Consider the following 22018-nt stretch of genomic DNA (forward strand, 5'->3'; position numbering starts at 1 on the left):
AGGGCTCTGCGTCCTGCTACGTGATGATCCGGATGATGAAGAGTGAAGAAGCTGGTAGGCAGGAGGAACCCACCTTCCCGGTGAGAGGGACTGGCCCAGGTGCAAATTCAGGCCAGTGTCTTCTGTGCTGCTACCAGTGGACTCTCAGCCTGGCAGCCTCGGCCTCTGGTTACTGCCCCAGCTTGTGAATTTCCAGCCTGGCTGATTCCAGCGCCACTTAGAGCTTGGTGCAGAATCTACCCACTTCCGTGACACTCCCGTCCAAGGCGAGAGCCGACTTCCCCTTAAAATTCAGCTTATCAAACTCTTCCCTGATCTCCACGATGGATTTGTTCTTGGTCTCGGGCAGGAAGAAGTAAATGAGGAGTCCAGACAAGTAGAGGGCGCCCATGAAGATGAGGAAGCTGAACTGCTGGAAACTTTCCTACAGGGGGAAAGACCCTAGTGAGGAGCCACTTCCCCCAACACGGCCATCACGTCCATGCAGGCCCCCAGAGGGACTTTCAGCAGGCACTGCCGCTGCCCAGCCCAGCCCAGCCAGGATGGGGCCCAGGCTCCCACTGCAAATTGGCAGCCTCATTCTGCATGTGGCAGGTTTTGCCGCGGCCGTGCAGTTCATCTCCTGCAAGAAGCAGCAGGCACCGGGGGAGCAGCTCTGCTCGGAAGCCGGACACTCACCACGATAAAGGGGAACACCATTCCGATGGCAAAGACCCCGATCCAGTTGAAGGCCCCGCCAATCACAAAGGCCGACGATCTGGAGGACTGGTCAAAGATCTCTACCCTCACAGACCCAATGGCACCAGCTGCGGGAGGAAACCGGAGTGGTCTCAGTGCCATAGTTAAGGCACAAAAATGTTAATGCCCAGGTACCCAGAACACCCCCCAGCGAAGGCACCCTGGAAGCCTCCAAAAGGCATTTCCAGTTTTCATGAAAACCTCCCTGCACCTCAGGACTCCTCCTAAACACGTGTCCAACTGCTCTGGGATGTGCCGTTGGGGGTGCAAGATGGCACCCCCTTCAGGCATGGAACCTGGGGCAATGTACCCCATGCCCCTCTTAGCTACTGCATGGTCCTGCTGCTGGCTTGTCCAGAAGGACACCATGTTTTTGCTTAACATGTCAGTGGCCCTTCTGCTCTGAAAGCCTGCATGTGTCACAGGCAGCACTCCAGTCACAGGTGATGCTGCTGCCCCTGTGTGCGAAAAGCCAAAGGAAAGGGTGGAGAGCCAGGAGAGTTTGGCCACAGGAGCTGGGCCAGGCCTCGCGAGATGGGTGACCCTCCCAGGCACAGACATCCTGAACTCCTGGCTTAGAGGACCTTTTCCCTGCAGAGCACTTGGGGACGACTCAAGTGGCTGAAAGGACCTGATGCTGGAGGGAGGGTTGTCCTCTCGCCACCCAGGCGAGGCCTAGGTGGGAATAGTGTTAAGCAAGGATGGTCCCATGTGCGAAAGGGTTACAGAACTGCAGCAGCAGGTCTTTGGGAACATGCAGCTGAAGGAAGGCACTCAGCTGCAAAGCCCCCCAAGCCAATGCCGGCTTTAAGCCAACTGGACCAATGACTCCCATTTGTTTCCTATGCCAAAGGGGACACTGTGCTGGGGTCATCTATACTAGTCTTGTCAAACACATACAACAACACAATGCAATGGACATCGTGATTTTTTTCTCTAAGCCAGGGTTGCCCAAACCCCGGCCCGGGGGCCACTTGCGGCCCTTGGGAGCTCCCAATCTGGCCCTCGGGGAGCTCCCAGTTTCCAATGAGCCTCTGGCCCTCCAGAGACTTGCTGGAGCCCATGCTGGCCCAACGCAACTTTCCTCAGCATGATGCTGAGAAAACAGCACGACTGTTCAATCTCTCACCCAAGCTGTGGGACGAGAGCTCCCTCCACTGCTTGCTGTTTCACGCCTGTGATGCTGCAGTGGCAGCGATGGAAAGGCCGGCCTTGCTTTGTGCAAGGCCTTTTATAGGCCTTAAGCTACTGTAAGACCTCCATTCATTCATATAAGTTCCACCTCTAATAAATTCATTTATCTTATTTTATTCAAATTTTAAATGTAAATTAATTCTTTTATTTCCTGGCCCCCGACTCAGTGTCAGTGAAATGTGGCCCTCCTGCCAAAATATTTGGACACCCCTGCTCTAAGCAAAACATGAAATTAATATTTTTATTCAATCATTTCACAGTCACTAACACAAGTGGTTTTGTGACTATTTCCTTTTCAGAGGTCATCTACACACTTGGCTTGCTTGTAGGCTGACGTGCCTGCAATTTGATATGAAAAGGTGCTGGGTGCCGTGTGGTCCGTTAACTCACATGCACTTTCTGAAGCACACATCTGGATTGCTTTCCATTCTACCACAGAGATATGAAAGTCCACAATAAATTGTATTTTTGCCTATGATTTTATGGTGAACCTGGGGCCCCTGCAAAAATTGTTCTAGTGAGGCCCTGCAGCTCCTGAGACCAACCCTGACTGGGTCACTTCTGTGCCAGCACCCCCTTTCCCCAAAGCCTTGGAGTGAATGCAGCCAGGATGTGGTCCGTCCCGTCCTCCCGCTTCCCAACATCACTTGCACAATAGTCGCCCGCTTACCTGGGCCCACTGCAAAGCAGATCACAAAGCAGAACAGCAGTACGAGGCTGCAGTACGGCATCCAGGAGGCCCAGTGCTGGAAGAAAAATGATTTCTCAGCGGGGAGCTCTGACTACTTGTGGACGCCTGTTGTAGGTTTGTGGTCCTGCTTTGACAGCAGCTTAGGTGCAGAACCACTAACATAGGGAACCTGCAGGAGATGGGGGGCGCCTGACTGAGGGCAGCTTATTCAATGAGAAGATGCTCCAAGAACAGGACTCAGCATGGAATGTGCAGCAACACAAGGGGCTGGGCAACTTCAGGGGGGTTTGTACCATTCAGAGGCACTCTGCCCCTATTTATTTATTTTTCACTTTTTTATATCACCAAGGAGATCAGAGTGGTGCACATGGTTCCTCCCCTTCTTTTGTCCTTACAACAACACTATCGGGTAGGCAAGGCTGAGAGAGAGTGACTGGCCTAAGATGCCCCATGAAGCTTCGTGGTTGAACAGGGGTTTGAATCTGCTGGGGATTTGAACCTGTCTTCTAGGTCTAAGTCCAACTCCCGAACCTCTACACCAGGGGTGCCCAAACCCCAGCCCTGGGGCCACTTGCGGCCCTCAAGGAGCCCACAGTCTCCAATGAGACTCTGGCCCTCCAGAGATTTGTTGGAGCCCACACTGGCCTGACACAACTGCTCTCAGATTACATGTGACTGTTTGACCTCTCACGCGAGCTGTGGTATGAGGGCTCCTTCCACTGTTTGCTGTTTCACATCTGTGATGCAGTAGTAACAGCAAAGGAAAGGCCAGCCTTGCTTTGTGCAAGGCCTTTTATAGGCCTTGAGCTATTGCAAGACCATTCATTCATTCATATAAGTTCATCTTTAATATATTCATTTATGTAAACTTACATAAGTTTATTCAAATTTTAAATGTAAATTAATTCTTTTTCCCCCCGGCCCCCGACACAGTGTCAGAGAGCTGATGTGGCCCTCCTGCCAAAAACTTTGGACACCCCTGCACTACACCATCTGGCTTTCTGGATTGCTGGATGCTTGCAGGGAGGGGGCAAGCTGCAGAAGCAGGCTGCCGGAATCTGTCCTGTGTCTGTCTGTGGCCCCTTTTGTCACCAGCCTGCTGGACTAAGCAGCCCCACTCCAGTGGGTCTCTCTCCCCCACCCCCCCACGATCTGGCTTGCCATCCCTCTGATCAGCCCCAGGCTAGGCTTCCCTCAAGTTGCCTGAGGTGCTTCTTCCAGGTGAAGGTTACACAGGGCAACACCAGCCTTACCTGCAGGGACAGGGTTAGGGTGACGACAGCCAGCACTGTGGCCATCAGCCAGTAGCCTCCCCAAAGGATCGTCTTCCTCTTGAACTGCTCAATGATGAAGCTCTGAGGGGGGAAACAAAAATGACATGGAGGCTTCTGCAGACAGGAGGTGCCTAGGCCCCCAGCAGTGGTGTAGCTAAGCCATCTGGCAACCGGGGGCACAAAATTTTTTAATACACACCCTGGCCTCAGAAAACTTTCAAAAGGCACCCCCTGACACCCCCCTGGCATGGCACCTGGGGAAATTGAGCCCTGCCCCCTTAGCTACGTCACTGCCCCCCAGCAGTGCTGGCATTGGGTCAGCTCTGCACCCAGGGCATCTTCCATCACCACCCAGACCAAGAGGAGGCGGCTGACCAAAGAGACTGGCTCTGCCAAGAGTGCAGCTGCCCTGTCTGGATCACAGCCCATGAAGTGGCACATAGAGGATGGGTGGTGCGTTAGGTGCTGATGGTGGAGGCCACTGACTGTATCAGAGCCTGCTGTCAGTGGCAAGTCTACCCAGAGTGGCTGGCACGTCTTCTGCTCCACCAGTCAACTCTGTTCTCAGGCAGATCATGAGCTCACTGTCCAGGAGCCACCTCAGGCAAAGGTGTAACTTATGGCCCTGGTGCTCAGGGCAGTAATGTCACAATGTCACATCAACGTCACATCATCTGGCTTCTCTACAGGAAGCCAGAATGTTGGGCGCATTGCCCCTGGGATTTCTCCCCACTCAGGTAGGGGTGTGTGCGCAGCACTCTGCTGGGGAATAGAGCTCCCTTGTGTCAATCTGCTGCTGTGGCCACTCCTCCGGTCAATCTCTGCCGTGTGTGTGTGTGCGTGTGGAGAGGAAGTGGCCCTCCCAGGCACCCCCTGAAGTTTGGCTGCCCCAGCCCAATGCCCTCGCAGTGCTACTCACACAGAACACAGCCGAGACCAGTTCGCAGAGACTGACCCCCAGGGTCAGGTAAGGGATGTGGTCCTTGTCAAAGCCGGCTGCCTGGAGCACCTCAAATGTATAGAAGTAAATCTGAGGAGGAGAGGACTGGTTAACGGAGAAGCCGGGAGCTGACTCTACCACGTCGCTGTCAGGGACAGCACCACACAGTGCGCCAGAGCAGGGCATTGCTTCTCCACACAGATGCAGGCATTTGGACACAATGCTGCGAAGCAACTGAGACTTTGGCACAACTGAGCAACTGAAAGACACAGAATGAGCAGGACTCGGAGAGTAGCAAGCTGGCCAGTGGTGTTGCTCAGGCATCTGACATCCAGAAGCACAAAACCTTTTAACACCTCCATAACACTCCCCAAAATTTTTAACACCCCCATACGAAGACGGGGGGGGGGGCGATGACACTGGGTACCTTCTGAGGCCCTGGGTACCATGCCTTGACAGGGTGTCTTTGAGGCCTCTGAAAGGCACTTTGGGTTTTATTTTTTTGCAGATTTTGTGATTTCATCTCATTTTCAGAACCTTTATTGGCATAAGTTTGCACAAAAAACGTAAATATTCTATCTCAACCCAGCCCTGTCACTTACTAGACACAAATATCATAACAGAAGTTCAACAATTAGAAGCCTTCTCTTTATTATCAACTTTATATACTGAGCCACCACCTCGGAGACCTCCACACCTCTCAGAATGTGGCAAATTATGCCAGGCCAAGCAAGCGATCAGGATTGGGGTTAAATGACAAGATTGTAAGTCCTGATCCAGAGGGCAGGAGAATAACATATGGCGAAGTGACTCCACACCTCCTAACCTACACAAGCAGAGTCTCTCATCAACTAGTAGCCCTTTGAGTCCACCGACCAACACTTCCAAGGGGATGGTGTTCCACCTAGTGAGGGAATGTGCCCTTCGTTCTTGGGGACGTCCCAAAAGATGTAGGTACTCAGGCCTCCTTCCAAACATGACCAGAAACTGAGACTAGAGTGGCGAGCAAAGACCGTACAGGTCTTGCTGTTCTATATCAAGGTGCCTAAGGGTGCAATCCTGACTAAGAGCTGTGAGACGGCTATTGCATTAAAGGCCAATAGTATGGCCAGAACATAGGAATTACCCTGGTATGGTGAAAGCGAGTGATGATCTGTGCCGTAACCTTAGCTGAATTTACCATCGCTTTACGGGGAGTGGCATCGACACTTTTTAGCTGTCGAGCAAGATCATTTGTCAATGAATTGAACAGGGTAGGAGTAAGGATTTTGTGATTTGAAAGACAGAAAGTCGAGTTATGTGTTTTTCTTCCAAATTCTCATTCGACGTTCTCATTTTTATTAATTTTAAACACTTTAAAAGCGCGCTAGGCAGGTTGTATCGGTGATATTGCATCAGTAGATGCAGCCAAAGTTTTTATTTCTAGCTGGAAAAGTCATCTGTTTTAATTTCTGGAAAATATCTTAAACATCAGAATGAGGTCTTTTGTGTTTTTAACAAAAAGAAACACCTCTACCGGAAGTGCCTTTCAGAAGCCTCTAAGATACCCCCTCAAGGCATGTACTCAGGGAAATGCACCCTCTCTGCCCGCCTAGTTACATCACCTAAGCTGGCCCCAGTCACCCAGGAGAGACGCATCCATGTGCCCCAGCAATGTGCATCCTGCTGCCCCGCCCTAGGGGGTGTGCTGCCCACAGCTGCTACTCAACTGCATGGATGCCGCTCAGCTGCATGGTGACCACGGTGAGGACCAGCATGTACAACTGCCAGCGCAAGGAGGGGTCCTTCACCACCTCCCAGACGCTCTTGCTCCGGGCACTCTTCAGGGTCGCCCGCTCCTTTCTCAGGTCGTCGAGCTCTGCTTGATGGTGTCCTTTCCCCCAGAACGTCTCCATCGCTGGGAACAAGAAGGAAGGCATCAGGGTGAGCACTGGCCTTCTAGCCATGCGCTCAGCCTCAAAACTGGCACAGGGTTGGCTGGAGCCACATCAGAGGATTCCTAGAGTTGAACCAGAGAAGCCTAGGGCTTAGCAGGCATGTCTCATCCCCCCACACACAATGTAACAAGACCCCCCCCATCACGCCCCGCCAGAACTCAGGGTCATCCCCTGAAACTGTCAGGAGACTCGGGACAGACAGAGAGAAAGATCTGCAGACAGTGCGGGATTAACCTGTGGATCCACTGGCTTAGCTGGCTCTGAAAGGGAATGACACCAATTCAGGGAGGACTGATCAATGATTTCCATTGGAGAATAGCTCTACATATGGCGACGGGGCAGGGGTAACCACCATGTTCGGTTTGCCCCTGGATACTGCTTGCTGGGCCGTCCTGCCTTGTCTGTGGCCTGCCCAGAGGCTGACTGCTGTGGGAAGCAGGGAGGAGCTCTTCTTATGCCACGTCACATTTTCCCCATACACCTGCCCTACCTCGCAGAGAGGAACTGACATCCTCTGGCCTGTAACTGTAGCTTAGAGCAGTGTTTCTCAGACTGTGGGTCGGGACCCACTAGGTGGGTTGCGAGCCAATTTCAGGCGGGTCCCCATTCATTTCGATATTTAAATCTTAATACCTGATGCTCCCATGGTATGCGACTGCATTTGGGGAAAAGTGACAGACCTGTACTTTTAACAAACTACTACGTATATTCTTTTAATAATGATAGTCAATGGGACTTACTCCTGGGTCAGTGTGGGTAGGATTGCAGCCTAGGATGCTTAAAAATGTTCCTGCTTGATGATGTCACTCCTGGCCATGACATCACTTCCGGTGGGTCCTGACAGATTCTCATTCTAAAAAGTGGGTCCCAGGGCTAAATGTGTGAGAACCACTGGATTGTAGGAAAGGAGTCAAGAAGAGATCCAGCACATAATTAGCATGTGGAAACTGCTGCCACCATATCTGCCAGCAGATATGGTGGCAGCCATTCATTTCGATGAGTTTAAAAAGGGGTTGGACAAATTCATGGTGTCACTCATGACACCTACACACTACCTCTAGGTTTGGCAACAGGAAGCCTCCGAATACCAGTTGCAGGGAAGCCAAAGCTAGAGAGGGGCTGTCTTCCTCGCCTGCTTGTAGTCTTCCCTGAAGCTGCTGTTAGGCCACTGTGGGCAACTGGATCTGGTAGGCCCCAGTTTAGGCTCCAGCAGGGTTCTTCTTATGTTAAATGCTAGGCGATGTTGGAAATAATTGACCAAAGTAATTCAGATCACTCAGGCAAATGAGCCAAGCTGTATGACCAAAGCAAGTTAGATCCTCATGCCAATGTGCCAAGCTGCATTCTTCTGAGGAGGAAAAAAGAAAGAGAAGCTGATGACAAAGCGCTCTAGACTTGGTGAAAAATGTTTTCCCAAAGCCAAGAGCTTGAAGATGAAACCTGAATGAGTGGGTTAGAGATGAGCATCTCCAAGGGGACGCGAACCTAATGCACACCCTCAACATCTAGGGCGGTGTTCTTCAACCTGTGGGCTGTGACCCCAATGGGGTTGTGAAACCTCATTTGGGGGATTTACAGATTGGGTCCTGGGAGGGGGGCAGGATTGGGGGTGCACCCCAGTCTCATACTTGATTTTGGGGGTCGTGGCATTAAAAAGGTTGAAGACCACTGATCTCACTCGGTGGTGAGTGGGCCAGGACACCCAACGCAACACATGTTCGCCACCATATTGCCCAGGTGAGTGGCCAAATTAAATCATCACAAGCAAATAAATAAAATGAAGTTCTATCCCTCTCTGCTTTGACAACAGTAGAGACTGCCTGGCCGTCAGAAGACCTTCTGCATGACCTGTCAACAGGAAGAGCCCTGGGCCCAGTTTACCTTTCAAGCAGGCTTCCTCGTCTCCTTTGTGCAAGAACAGGTGAGGCGGGGACTCGGGGAAGAAGGGAAGAGTCAGCAGCTGGATGGAAGAGCTGATGCCGGTGAAGGCCATCAGCACTGGCCACAACAAGGCTGTTCCCAGAAGCTCTCTGGCAAAGCAGAGCAGAAGAGATCAGGCTTTGCTTCAAATCTATCGCACCCCCTCCCTGCACCACTGCCACTCACAAAGGCACATGCCCAGAGGTGTTGAGCCCACTGGTGTGTGTGACTCAGAATCCCCTCCTGCACAGGCAGAGCTGGCTGTGTGGTCCTCCAGAGGGCAGTCGCCTACGCAAGGAACAGAACTGGAAGGGGCAGTCATGCAGGACTCTACCTTTGGCCCATAATTTGGCCGAGGGCCTTTCCCAGACTTCTAAACAGGGAGATGGTGGAGTTTGCAAATCCACGGAGCTTCTTGGGGGACACTTCCCCGAGGTACTGGGGGTGGAGAGGGACACATAGACCTGGAACAGAAGGCAGGCATGGGGATAGAGTAGAGAGAGGTTCTTTTTCCTCTCTCACAACACCAGATCCAGGGGACAGCCACTAAAATTGAATGTTGGGAGAGTTGGAACAGGAAAAATGAAATATTTTGTTACACAGCATATAATTAGCCTGTGGAACTCCTTGCCACAGGATATGGGGATGGCACCCGGCCTGGATGCCTTTAAAAGGGGATTGGACATCACAGGTTACAAGCCACGATGGCTACGTTCAGCCTCCAGATTTAAAGGGAACTGATCTCTGAATGCCAGATACAAGGGAGAGGCAATCAGATACGGGTCTCTTGTCATCTTGAGGCATCTGGTTGTGACCTGAAAATCCCCTCTTGCCTTTTAGCTGTGATTTTCTCTCGATATCTAGTTATGCTATTATGGACTCCAATATCATGCAAGTCAAACTGTTCTCCCAGCATACAGGCCACATTTCCAGGAATTTGGTCAAGCCACAAGCTCAGGGTTACACACACACACACACACACCCCATTGTCACACATTATGGGAGGAAGTCTTGTGTCTTAAACCAATCACTCTTTAAGCATCTCCTACAGTACTGTGGGCAACTTTGAACTGCCTTCAATGATTTTGGTGTTGAAATTCCGTTTCAACCTGTACCTACAACCTGTATTTTTTCCACACAGTCTTTGTTAAGTTCCCCTTTCTAGGAAGCCAGCCAGCACCCCCGATTGAATTTTGCTGATAACTGATACCTACATCCTGATCCCCATTCAAATGTATACATATGAAGGCATGACTCCAAGCACCCAGCTTGTGTCAGAGGGTCCTCTCCACAGGACTCTCCCCCCTCCAACTGCTCTACAGGACAGGTAACTGTCTTGCGCCTGGAACTCTTTCCCTTCTTCCCCCCCTTTTTCTCCCCTTCTCTCCCCATCTTTAGTTAGCAGCTGGGGTTGGCAGAGCAGGGACCCCTAAAGCCTTCCCTACAACCCCCTTCCTTATCTGTTTTCCTCGGATGCAGCAAATACCCTCCACACGCAACCACCATGGAGGCCAGGTACACTGGATTCAAGCATTAGGACCAAGAAATATCATTTCTCCACGTGCTGTATGTTTACCTTTGTTCTTTTGCATAATCTTTTATTGAAAGTTATCTTTCTCTCAGTCTCCTCTTTAAGCAAAAGGGAATTTCTCTTGTTATCCAGCCTACGACCCTAAGGTTCCAATAAGGGCAGTGCAATAATTCCCCTAAACAAAACAGCCCTTTTGGTAACATGGTGGGTTCCTGTGAGATGGGCCTGGCCTGATCCAGCAGGGCTCCTCTGAGGTTCTTATAATGGTTAGGTTCAGAGGATGCAGAAGCGCACACTGTGGAGGCAGACACCTCCTCCTCAGCAACCTGCGTGTTGCCAACACTGCCCCCCCACCAGTATCCTGCTCCAGCAGACGTTAGGGGCTGCCAGGCAAAACCTCAAGAGGAACCTGGGCTTCAAGGAGGTTCTGGTCTAGTCTAGAGGGAGGAGGTCTGGTCTAGAGGGTAGAGCCTCCGTTTGCCTGAAGATAACATCCGCAGGTCGCCAGTTCAAGGCCACCGGCACTGTGAATTGTGAGACCTTGAAGCAGCTGACAAGCCGAGCCAAGTTATTCCACCTGCTCTTCGGTGTGAGCAAAGAAGCATCTTGGCTGCCCTCCATGTGAGAGATGAAGGAGCTGCTTGTCAGCTTGCGTGGGAGGAAACTGGAGGCCAGAATGTGATATCAGATCAGAAAGATCCATCTGAAATGTTGTGGTTCTTGAAAGATAGAACCTTTCTTCGATTGTAAAAATCCCTACGGGGATTTAGAACAGCCTGCCCATGTAAACCGCCTTGAATAAAGTCTGAGGAGAAATCTGACGACCAAGGAAGGCGGTATATAAATACCTGTATTATTATTATTATTATTATTATTATTATTCAATACACAGTGCAGGCGACCCGCCTCCCTTCCTCTGGGAGAGCCCCAACTCCAGCCTCGCCATCCCCTCGCAAGGAGGGCCGGTGCTGCTCACCTGCACTGACACCGCTGAGGAAGCGGCCCACCAGGAGCATCTCGAAGGACCTGGCCGCCTTGCTGAAGCCCAGGAGGCACGCGCTGAGCAGCATGACCACGTTGTTGCCCAGCAGGCACTTCTTTCTGTGGGCAGGAAGACAGGCACAGCTGCAATGGAAGGGGCAGCCGCAGGGGGTAGGGCCAATTGGGCCCTGTGCCTAAGGGCCCCCACGCCAGGGTCATCTGCTCCAGTCTTGTCAATTACACACAGCGCAACATTTTGGTTTTTTTTCTTCTAAACAGCAAATAACATTTGTACTAAGTCATTTCACAGACACACTAAAACAAGTGGCTTCGTAATTCTGCACATTTGGTGGTTTACTTGAAGGCCTTCAAGTCTGCAATTTTAGATTCAAATGTCCTCAGATCCTTTTGGTCCATGAACTCACAAGCACTTTTCCAGCACATATTTGGATTGCTCTCCATTCTACCCTAGAGGTGTCTACAATGCTCTTAATTTATACCTCTAAGATTCTACAGACCTTTGCAGCAAACCTGGGGCCCCACCAAAAATGTTCCCAGATGGGCCCCTTCTGCTCCTAGGCTAACCCTGGGTGTGGCAGCAGGTGGTCCCACGGTGGGGTTGGCCTGGAGTCTCAGAGATTGGCACCTGTCTCCAGACAACTCTGGAAGGCAGGGCTGGCCTTCAAGCAATTTGACCAATGCTGCCAAATTGGACCCCGCACCTGGAGGAGCCCCACATTGGGGCAGTGAGTGGAGTGCCCACAGCCGCAGCCAGCACTTTGCCCTGTAGCTGACACTCCGGCATGGAGGAGAGTGCAGCGAGGAGGGACTATTGCCACTGGACGCCCCCCCCCCGTCCGATTGGTTTGAAACCCCCCACCCAGCAGCAGTTGGCGGTGGTGATGCTGCTGGGTGCCTTGATGCTGCTGCTCATCCTGGAGCAAGCCCAGCCCCCACAATGATGTTTTGCATTGGGCCCCACAACTCCTCCTTGCCAGAAGCCAACCCTGGAAATCTCAAAGGGCCTCCTTGAAATCTCACTGGGTTGGGGGGAAAAGTACAACAAGCCGCACACAGAAGCAGGGATCGCTTTGGTCAGAGGTGGTGGCACTCTGAAGCACAAGATGTGCTGCTTCCCCTCAGGCCAGGGTGGAAGGCAAAAAATAGAGACCCTCTAAGATCATCTCTGCCTCTCATCAGTGGTGAACTGAGCACATGTGGGAAGCACATGGAAGGAAGCCACTCACATGCAGCCCCCCTAAGTAAACAAGAGCACCTCATACTCAGAGGGGAGGAAGAGCCTCCCCTCCCCCCTTGGTCCAAGTGACTCTCTTCTGACACCCGGACTCTCAGGGCCCAATCCTAGCCAACTTTCCAGCGCTGACGCAGTTGTGCAGAAGGGGAGGTGGGAAGGCAGTCACAGAAGGCAAGGAAATGCTTGCTCCCTTCCCTTGGGGCTGCACTGTGCCTGCATCAGCGCAGGAAAGTTGGTTAGAATCGGGACCTCAGCCTCCCTGCCTCCAGGGGCCTCAGCAGGTACTGCGCTGACTGGGAGAAGTCTGGAGAAGCTGGCAAGGAGGCCAGTGAGCCAGCTTCCCAAAGTGGGCCCCGTGTAAGGGGTCAGTGACTGTAGAGGTCTGGTCACACAGTCCGTGTCCAGTTCCAGAGCATGCAATCACAGTCACTCCCCAGCATCGTATGCATGTGTGAGCTCCCTATGATAGCACATGAGCCATGCAAGAACGCTGCAAATGACTCCACTCCTTATTACCAGGCCCGATTCCTGTTCTGTCCGCTAGAGGTGAGAAGACCCTTCTGGCCGGGCCTAGAAAACCCCAGCGAGCTCCAGAAATGAGCTCCAGCAAGGCTAAAAGGCCCGTGGCCGAGTCCTGCACCCACTTTGCTCCTGGCTCAGCACTTTCTGGCTTTCATGGGTTCCCCGCGACCAGTCGGGGCTGGGAACTTTGGCATACTTTCCATACTTCCCCGCCAGGTATCCACTTGTCATGGAACTCAGGAGCCCTCCTAAGCCGTAGATGGACACCACCGACGACCAGAGCAGGGTGAGGGTTTCCGGCGGGACAGGGAGGCCAGAGCGCTCCAGCCAGGTGTCGTTGATAAACGCCTTCACGTGCTGGAAAGGAGAAAGCAGGCAGGTAGTCGAGATCAGAGGCACACACCTTCCCAAGAAGCCAGCAGCAGCCAGACTCAGTAGTGGCAGCAGCCGCCAGGGCAGAGACAATGCCATCATGTCATGTGATGTTGCCACATCACTTCCTCCTTCGCCTTGCACCCCAACTCCACCAACTCCGCTACCAGTGGCTGAGATCATTTTTGGCTGCAGCTCAAGTTGACCAAAGGGAGTCGCCCACAACCAGTCCGCCCACATATGGGAAAAGCCAGTTCTGGGGCAGACCTGCAGCACGTTTCAGAGGGGCTAATGCAATACAGTGAGATAAAGGGAAACCTCACTGGTGATGGTTGGCATCCTTGGGGGTGGGGTGAGAGCTCGTGTGCTTCCTGGCCATAGGCACCCCCTTCTTGACTGGCACCCAGGGCAGATCACCCTCATGCCCTGTGCTTGCTATGCCACTGCTCCCAGCAGGACTGCCACCAAAACAAGACCTTTGTGGCATGCTCTGGAAGCCACCCATCTCTCAGGGTTCCAGTCTGAGGAAAGATACATGGAAGGAAAGGGCAGGCTGGCCACTTTGATGGCTGCAGCACGTGACGTGTGGCAGGGCAGCTGTGGGGCATCCAGCCCTGGAGAGGGATGCTGTGGCCAGGTACAAGACAGGGCTGGGAGGGCAGCTGGGCCAGCTCTGATGGTGGGGCTGCGGAAAGCGTCGCGGCATTCCGGTGTTTCTTACCACAGATGTGTAGGTGATCATAGAGATCTGGAAGCCAACCTGGAATGAGCCCCCGACTCCCAGCACAAAAATCATTTGGAGCAGTCGCCGGTACTGAACCTGGGGGGGGGGGGGAGAGAGAGAGAGAGAGGTTTCTTTCTCTCTTTGTGCAAAGTCCAGAATTTGTGCTCAGTGAAAGCTCCAGGACTTTCACTTTGCAACTTACTTCATGGCAGGAAAAGAGACCGGTACAAAAAAGAGCTCCTGTGCTGGCTGGAGGTGCCAGATCGCTGCAAGAATGACTTTCAGACGGCGACTCAAGAAAGTGAGCAAAGCTGCATGAGATTGGGAAGGCGAAGCAGAACATAAACCTGGCACTATTACCCAGCTTGACTGTGGGGGAAATTCACTCCCAAGGCTGACCTGTCATGCATAAACGAGAGAGCTTCACCTGAGGTGTGAGTGGGAGGCAGAGCAGAGCCGAGCCTGCCTCACATCCTGAAGGACGGCTTGGTCTTGTCCACCCTCCCGTTTCACAACTCATTGCAGCGCCACATCCCTCTAGCTGGGAGGGGGCCTGCTGTGGTAGGGAGCTCTGTCCCTAGTGTGCATCTTTAAGGAAGCAGCGGCCTTAAAAATCCCAGAGCAGACTGGCACACCGACCACCGGTTCAGCATCTGGGACCATTCAGGCATGGCCTTTTGGAGGGGACAAGCACACTTTTTGTGTGATGGGGAAGGGGGGCATTTGGTTGCCATTCTGTGGCCCAAAGTTGTGCCTTCGGACCAAGCAGCAGTGAAAGGAAGGCAGGGAGGAATGAAATTGGGGGAAGGAGGGTAGCGACAGCAGAAAAGTCTTTGGAGTCCAGGTCTACTTGGAGCACCAGCGGGTAGATACAGTAATACAGAAAATCAGACACACGCCCAAGTCTCTCTAGAACCTTTTCAATCTAGAAAATCATTGCAGAAAATCAGCATCAGGGTATTTAGGCTCACAATAGAATGGAAAGTGTTCTGTGTGCACCAAAACGGACTTCGGAAGCAGCTGGAGTCCCGCAGTTGTGTCCCTGAGCTCCTCTACGCTCCTTCATGGGAAGCAGGTCTACAAGCCAAAGAGCTCCTGCAGCAGGCCAGTTTCCTCCCAGACCGGACACGGTGTTAAGGAGTGTCAGGTCTGCATTCCTCGGCCCTGCGCACATGGCTTGCGGTAGCCACCACCCGCAGTAGCGCCACCAGCATCCCAAATGAGATTGGCAATTGTAAGATCCCAGGATATTTCTCCTTTGTCTCCTGGGCCCCTTTCTGACCCTGGGCCCAGGCACAAAATCCTCCCTGAGCTCTCCTCTCGTGGGACCTGCTGCAAATCCAATGGGCCGTCTGTTGAGGTTGGTCTTGCGTTCCGAGCTGCCTCTCTTCTTCCGTGCCAAGTCAGCAGGGAAGAATCCCACAAGTGCCAAGGGCTGCGTCAAGACTCCCACAAGCACCAAGGCTTGCGCACTGTCTCCATAACTGGGTCCTAATCAGCGGATGCTGACGAGGGCTCCTGGCCCCCCCAGCGTGGGATGAGGCAAAGAAACAAGGTGCCACTTACCAGGTCCTGAAAGAAAGTGGCCATCTCAGCGCTCATGGGTGCCCTCCTGGTTGCTGGACTCAGGTGGCAGCTGTTCTGGGTGCCCAACTTCACTTTTGCCTGATCCTCTTTGTCTGGCGTGGCATCAAGCAGTGCAAGGTTAATCTTTCATCGCAGAATGTTCTTCTCATGGGACTTGGTTTGGCTCCAGCTCAGCTGCTGGCAGAACAGTCTTCTGCCATCAGTCACTGTCCAATCCAGGAAGGGGGTGCGGCCCCATCACATGGCCAGAGGATACGGGCTAGGAGCATGGCCTGAATTGGGACGTGGAGGAGGGCTCTTTGCAGGGCAGTTAGCAGCTTCTGCTTTTTAAAGAATCCCAGAGCTTGAGGCAATTAGCCGTCTGAGTTTTCCATCACCCATGTTTCATTGGAGGCTCCTCGGGACCCAACAAAGTCAGGCTCCAACCCACCACTTGAGAAGTGCTGTTTTGCAGCGTTCACCTAGAAAGCCAGAAGTCTCACTTAAAAGCCCCCTACTGATTTCCCAACCTGAAAGTTGTGGCTGCCATCTCTATGCTCAGTCTAGGATTGTATGGAAAGGGGCGGGGGGGGGGGTGTTACTGTACCACTTGTCTCATTACAACTGAGCTACGGAGGAAAAGTTGTAGCCCACAAAATTCTCCCTGCGGCACAGCTAACCTACCTGAGCCATACGGGAGCCAGGAGTGACCAGTGAGGGGAGCCCTTTTTTGATGGCTGCTCAGCACCATCTGTGAACATTCCGTTTCCTGCTTTGGACGCTGCAGAATCAAGCCTGCAAGCGCAGTCCCCACTTCCATGCCAGACATTCCAGGAACCTGCTAAGGAGCTCTGGTGGAAAAGGCTTCGTGGGCATGATGCAGCAAGATGTTTAAACCTTAAAGGTATGCATGGTGTTAGTCACAGTTAAATAGTTAATGATTGTCACTTAATAAAAACAAAAGCCATCATGAGCCAAGTTCAGCTCTTGCAGGTGGCTACTCTTGAGTGTGAGTCAGACACCTCCTGATCATCCTTCCCCATCCCCAGCATTAATCAGATCAAATCAGAAAACCCTCCTGATTCTTTCAGACAGGCGGGGACTAAAATGAACCTCCCGCCCCCTCCAGGCAGAAACTCAACTCTGCAGCCTGTCCTCAGGCAGGCAGGATTGTGTATTGTTTTGTAGTCTCTGTGGCTGCTTCTCCAGTTGTGCCATGCTGGCATCTTTCAGAATATGCACATAAACAGCTACAGAGCTTGGAGGGGAAGGAACACAAATCACTCCAGCCACCAAAAAACATCCTACAGTACAATCTTATACATGTCTACTCAGAAGTAAGTCTCATAGAACCCAATGAGACGTACTCGCATGTAAGTGTGTATAGAATCAGAGCCATAATATCAGAGGCAGGGCCCGCATTAGTGGCCCACTTGGTGCGTGGTAAGGTGGGAAACATTTATCCCTTATCATGGAAGCAGGCTTTTGCACAGGAGGGGCGCTTGAGGGTGCTACCCCCCCCCAAGGCTTTCAGCGAGGCAAGGGGGAGTGGTGGGAGGTGAGGAGGGGACCCTGGTCTGCAGTTGCAAGTTTGGCTTCAGCTAACAGGAATGTGCAGGTCACAGCTGTGAGGTGCCTCGCTGAGTGAGTAGGTGCATAAGCAGAGGGGCCAATGTGTGATGAGCAATGAGGGGAGGAATGGCCCACTCCAGGGGAGGGCAGGAGAGGAGGAGGTGATAGCCCTGGGGGGTCACACTGCAGCATCAACAGGGAGAGTCCACAGAGTCCCTGTGGACCCCTTGCTGGCCCAGAGGGATGCCCCCTAAGGCAGGGATGTCAAACAAGGCTCACAAGCTGGGTGTGGCCCTCAGAAGCTCTTTATCTGGTCCGCATGATAATCAGGCTGTCCCACCACTGCCCTTCCAGCAGTGCTGCTTCTCCTGAGGCTGCGGGAAGGAGAGATGGAAGGAGGCTGCTGGAGGCCAGGAAAACGAGAGGAAGGGGCAAGGAAGACTGCAGGGCAGGGGGCAAAGAGGGGGATGCTGCTGAGGGGCTGGGAGAGCCCAATTATTACAAATGCTGTTTGGCCCACTGTATCAAAAGGGTCTGGCACCCTAAGGAGTGTTGCCAACACACATGCTTAGCCTGTGCTTTTGTGCGTGTGGTACTGCACACAGCAGGAAACCCACTCAACCGCAGCAGGGAGACTGTCTTTGCTCCTGTCGCCCCCTTGCCCTCCCCAGGCTGGTTAATCCCTCAGAAGTTGGTGTAGACCGAGAGGTCCTCCCGGAGCCCGTGCCTGAGGACAGCCGAGAGTCTCTTTCCAAAAGGCAACACGTTGAATTCTTCCGTGATTTCCGCGATCGATTTCCCTTTTGTCTCCGGGAGGAACAGGTAGAAGAAGGCTCCGGAACCCACGAGGACCACCATGAAGAAGAGGAAGCAAAAGGGACCCAGGCCCACCTGGGAGAACAGACATGCAGATGTGAGCGACAACCCCCCTCAGGACCCCCAGCTGGAGCAGGAGTGGAGGTGGGAGCTGCGTTTAGCCATGTACGGGATCCATCTGAGAAGTGGCGCACTGAGAGCACCAGCCCAGCCTCTCAGCACACAGCTCCCTCAGCCACCACAGAATGACACAAGTGGAGACGCGAGAAGTGGGGTGGTCGGAAAGGTGCAGGCCGGGAGGGAAGCAGGCGCTGGCCCTTACTGCAGACCCACCACAGCATAGGGGAACGCGAGTCCCACGAGGAAGAGGCCCGCCCAGTTCAGACAGCCTCCAATCAGGAAAGCCGCTGGTCTGGCAGACTGGCTGAAGATCTCCATCATGACAGACATCGTGGCTCCGTCTGCGGTGGGCAAAACAGACAAGGAAAGGCTTGCCCTGTGTGCTTCCAGGATGAAGACCTTCAGTGGCAGCCTTTTCCTTCCCTCCAGTAAGCAGGGGCAGAACTGAGCTGGACAGACCGGGGCTCTGACTCTGCAGATGGCAGTGCTGCCTCCTGCAAAGTGCCAATTGGGCCGCCCCCCACCCTTCCTTGGCCTCCCTACTCACTCGGTCCAACTCCAAAGAAGATCACAAACAGGAAAATCAGAGCAACGCTACAATGAGACAGCCAGGGGTGTTTGTTCTGGAAGAGTGAGAGTGCAAACATCACTGAACCTGCACAGGAGGCGGAGAGTCCGGGCACCAGGCCTGGGTGCAAGGGAGCCTCTCTCCAAATGGCAGGTGCCAGGGAGTGCCAACAAGGTGCAGGCCTGTTGTTGTCTTGCATGCTCCCTGGGGCATCTGGTGGGCCACTGAGAGAGACAGGAAGCTGGACTGGATGGGCCTTTGGCCTGATCCAGCAGGGCTCTTCTGCCCGCCCCACCCCACCCTCACACCCTCCTGGCCAGCTGTCATAGAGGAGCAACATGTTGCTGGAGGGCAGTGCATTGTCCACTGGATTTTTGACAGATGCTGAGAAGGACACAGCAGTGGGGGACCCCTCCTCCTACCCCCTCATTCTGCCCCAGCTCTGTTGGCGTGGAGACAGAAACAGTTGCTAGCTGCAGCCATGAGGCAGTGCCCCCAACCCCCCCACCCCCACCCACTGCAGGATTCTCTATCCCAGCAAATTCCTAATCTTAGTGATGCCATAACCCGCCTTGCCCTTGGCGGTGGGTCGCAATGCTCCTGGCCGTACCGGGGAGGCCTCTTCTGGGTCATGCTGGGCTGGCAACCCACTCTACTGGCCTCCATAGGCCTCAGAACGGCCCACAGAAAAGCCACTTGGAGGCAAATCAGAAGTTGTCTCCAAAAACCAGAAGTGGCTTTTAGAGTCTTCTAGGGACCATTCTGAGTGGAGTGGGTTGCTGACCCACCCAATAAGTTTTTAACTGTGATTTTATGTTCTTTGTATTTCTCAACATGGTTGTAAGTTGCCTTTGGGGAGAAAGGTGGGGTAGAAATTAAGTAGGTAAATAACCCGCCAAAACCAGTTGAGACGTACAAAATTATTCACGGGAAGGATAGAGAGATGCTCTTTTCCTTCTCACACAACTCCAGAACCAGGGGACATCCACTAAGAACATAAGAACAGCCCCACTGGATCAGGCCATAGGCCCAACTAGTCCAGCATCCTGTATCTCACAGCGGCCCACCAAATGCCCCAGGGAGCACACCAGATAACAAGAGACCTCATCCTGGTGCCCTCCCTTGCATCTGGCATTCTGACATAGCCCATTTCTAAAATCAGTAGATTGCACATGCACATCATGGCTTGTAACCCGTAATGAATTTTTCCTCCAGAAACTTGTCCAATCCCCTTTTAAAGGCATCCAGGCCAGATGCCATCACCACCTCCTGCGGCAAGGAGTTCCACAGACCAACCACACGCTGAGTAAAGAAATATTTTCTTTAGTCTGTTCTAACTCTCCCAACACTGAGAGCCCAAGCACTGGTGCGCAGTGCGGGCCCTACTGCTGGGCGGGCGCCCGACCTCCAGTGCTCGGCAGTCGCACGGACCACCAAGCAGCAGAAAGGTAAGCGTGGGGTGAGGCGAGGAGGAGGCATTCCGCGGAGGCGGGGGAGACGTGCCAGGGGGAGGGAGCGGGGAGGGAGGGACACAGGCCTCCCCCCCCCCTGCAGCTCAGTATTGGGCTGTGAATAAGAGTTCAGGTATGAACTCCGAGACCTGGAAATCAGAGCTCACTCGGATTAACACCTTACGGGTTCCCTGCTGTGTCATAACAACACCTCATTGGCTCTTGGAATCAGTCTCACTGGCTGGTTTTGAGTGAAGGAAATCAACTTTTTGTGGCCATAATATTTGATAGAATACAGATAATCAACACAGTTTGTTTCATCGTATTCTGCATTAAATCACACATCTAGTGATATATAACATGATGGTATTATTCAAAGATATCGAGATTTTCACAATTTTGGCCAGTAATGGTGTCACTGCCCCAAGGCTGTCAACTGGTACCAGCCATCCCTTGCCCCAGCCACTTTCTCATGACAGAGCATAAGATCTTGGGGGCGGAGCTTTCCAAGCTGCCTCAGGTCACGAGTATATCACTCGTCTTTGCATCACGAGCTCATTGCTTCACCCCCATGACGAACCTCCTCCTGAACAAATCACACACACAGTCTAAATGCAGAAGCATAAATGATGTCACCCCCATTCACTCCATTTCTTTTAATTTATAGCAGTACAGGTCATCCAAGAAATCAGTTACCCACAAAAAGCCATCGGAGCCAACTTGAGGACACTCACACTACTGAATGCTGATCAGTGGAAATGAGAGCTCAAGCTCACACCTTAGGGCCGTATCCTATCCAACTTTCCAGCACTGATATAGCTGTGCCAGTGGGAGGGCTGCTGCATTCTGCTGTGGGGGGACAGTCGTGGAGACCTCCTCAAGGTGCGGGAACTTACCTCCAGGTTACATTTGAGGCTGTATTGGCACTGGAAAGTTGGTTAGGAGTGGGCCCTTATTTGTTCCCTGCAGTGTCGTCACAACACCTCATTGGCTCTCGGAACAATCAGCCCCATTGGTCAGTTTTGAGTGAAGGAAGAGCACAATCCGATGCGTGTCTACTCAGAAGTCAGTCCTATTGTGTTCAGTGTGGCTTACTCCCAGGAAAGTGTGGAGAGGATTGTAGCCAAAATCCCCTTTCTGTGACATAAGGCAGTTGTGGGTGTGGGTGTTAATTGGCCATAACTTTTCATAGAACACAGAAAATACATTGTGCATGAAATTATTATCATTATTATTTATTTATAGCATTTTTACCCTCCCTTTCTCCCTAAGGGGACCCAAAGGTAATTGGAAATTACCTTTCCAATGGTATATATAACATGATGATATTATTCAGAAACACAAATTTTCCAAAGGGCTTCCAAAATTTTGGCCACTAGTGGTGTCATCCCCCCCAAGGGTGTCACCCAGTGTGGTATGCACCTGCCGCACCCCCATAGGGATGCCACTGGGTCCAGTTTCATTCTGGGGGTCACATACAAAAGGGAGCATGTTGCACAAGCAGGCCACTGCCCTCACAGCAGTTGTGGCAGGAATCCACTTAATACATGTCCTCATTGCAGGAACTCCAGCCCAGGTGGCCTCCACAAAGAAACCCACCTCTCCACCCCCCCAGCACCACCACCCTCATCTACACAAGACAACAAACCCCAGTCAGGTGAGCAAAGAGAGGGAGCTCATGCTGCCACACGAGGAGACCAAAGTCATGCCCCTGAGAAAGACAGGACCCCCTGCATTGGGTCAGGGGAGCCACCTGTCCAGTCACTGGATGGAAAGTCATTGGGGCAACTGCTACACATGCACATGTCATTAATGGTAGCAACTGTGTGGGAGTGGCACCACACAA

The 22018-nt window shown here is 52.6% G+C and overlaps 1 protein-coding gene across 1 annotated transcript; it reads right to left on the minus strand.

Moving 5' to 3' along the window:
• Positions 1-217: 217 nt before the first annotated feature.
• On the minus strand, positions 218-15669 carry LOC136634430 (solute carrier family 2, facilitated glucose transporter member 11-like). The gene is made up of 12 exons (XM_066609950.1): positions 15646-15669; positions 14077-14175; positions 13180-13340; positions 11202-11326; positions 9029-9158; positions 8656-8804; positions 6542-6734; positions 4817-5096; positions 3877-3978; positions 2603-2678; positions 679-806; positions 218-424 (listed from the first exon to the last, which is right to left on the minus strand). The coding sequence occupies exons 1-12, from the start codon at positions 15667-15669 to the stop codon at positions 218-220; spliced, it is 1674 nt and encodes a 557-aa protein (XP_066466047.1).
• Positions 15670-22018: the final 6349 nt, after the last annotated feature.

Source organism: Tiliqua scincoides, chromosome 14, assembly GCF_035046505.1.
Source record: "Tiliqua scincoides isolate rTilSci1 chromosome 14, rTilSci1.hap2, whole genome shotgun sequence".
Classification (NCBI taxonomy): Eukaryota; Metazoa; Chordata; class Lepidosauria; order Squamata; family Scincidae; genus Tiliqua; species Tiliqua scincoides.

What these genes read in the sequence shown, in the direction of transcription:
- LOC136634430 (XM_066609950.1), bottom strand. Translation starts at nt 15,669, where the DNA reads ATGGCCACTTTCTTTCAGGACCTG. An exon ending in GGCCAAATTATGGGCCAAAG is followed by an intron (nt 8,805 to 9,028) that starts GTAGAGTCCTGC and finishes CTGCTTTGCCAG; the next exon opens with AGAGCTTCTGGGAACAGCCT. An exon ending in AGCGGCATCCATGCAGTTGA is followed by an intron (nt 5,097 to 6,541) that starts GTAGCAGCTGTG and finishes TGTGTCTTTCAG; the next exon opens with TTGCTCAGTTGTGCCAAAGT.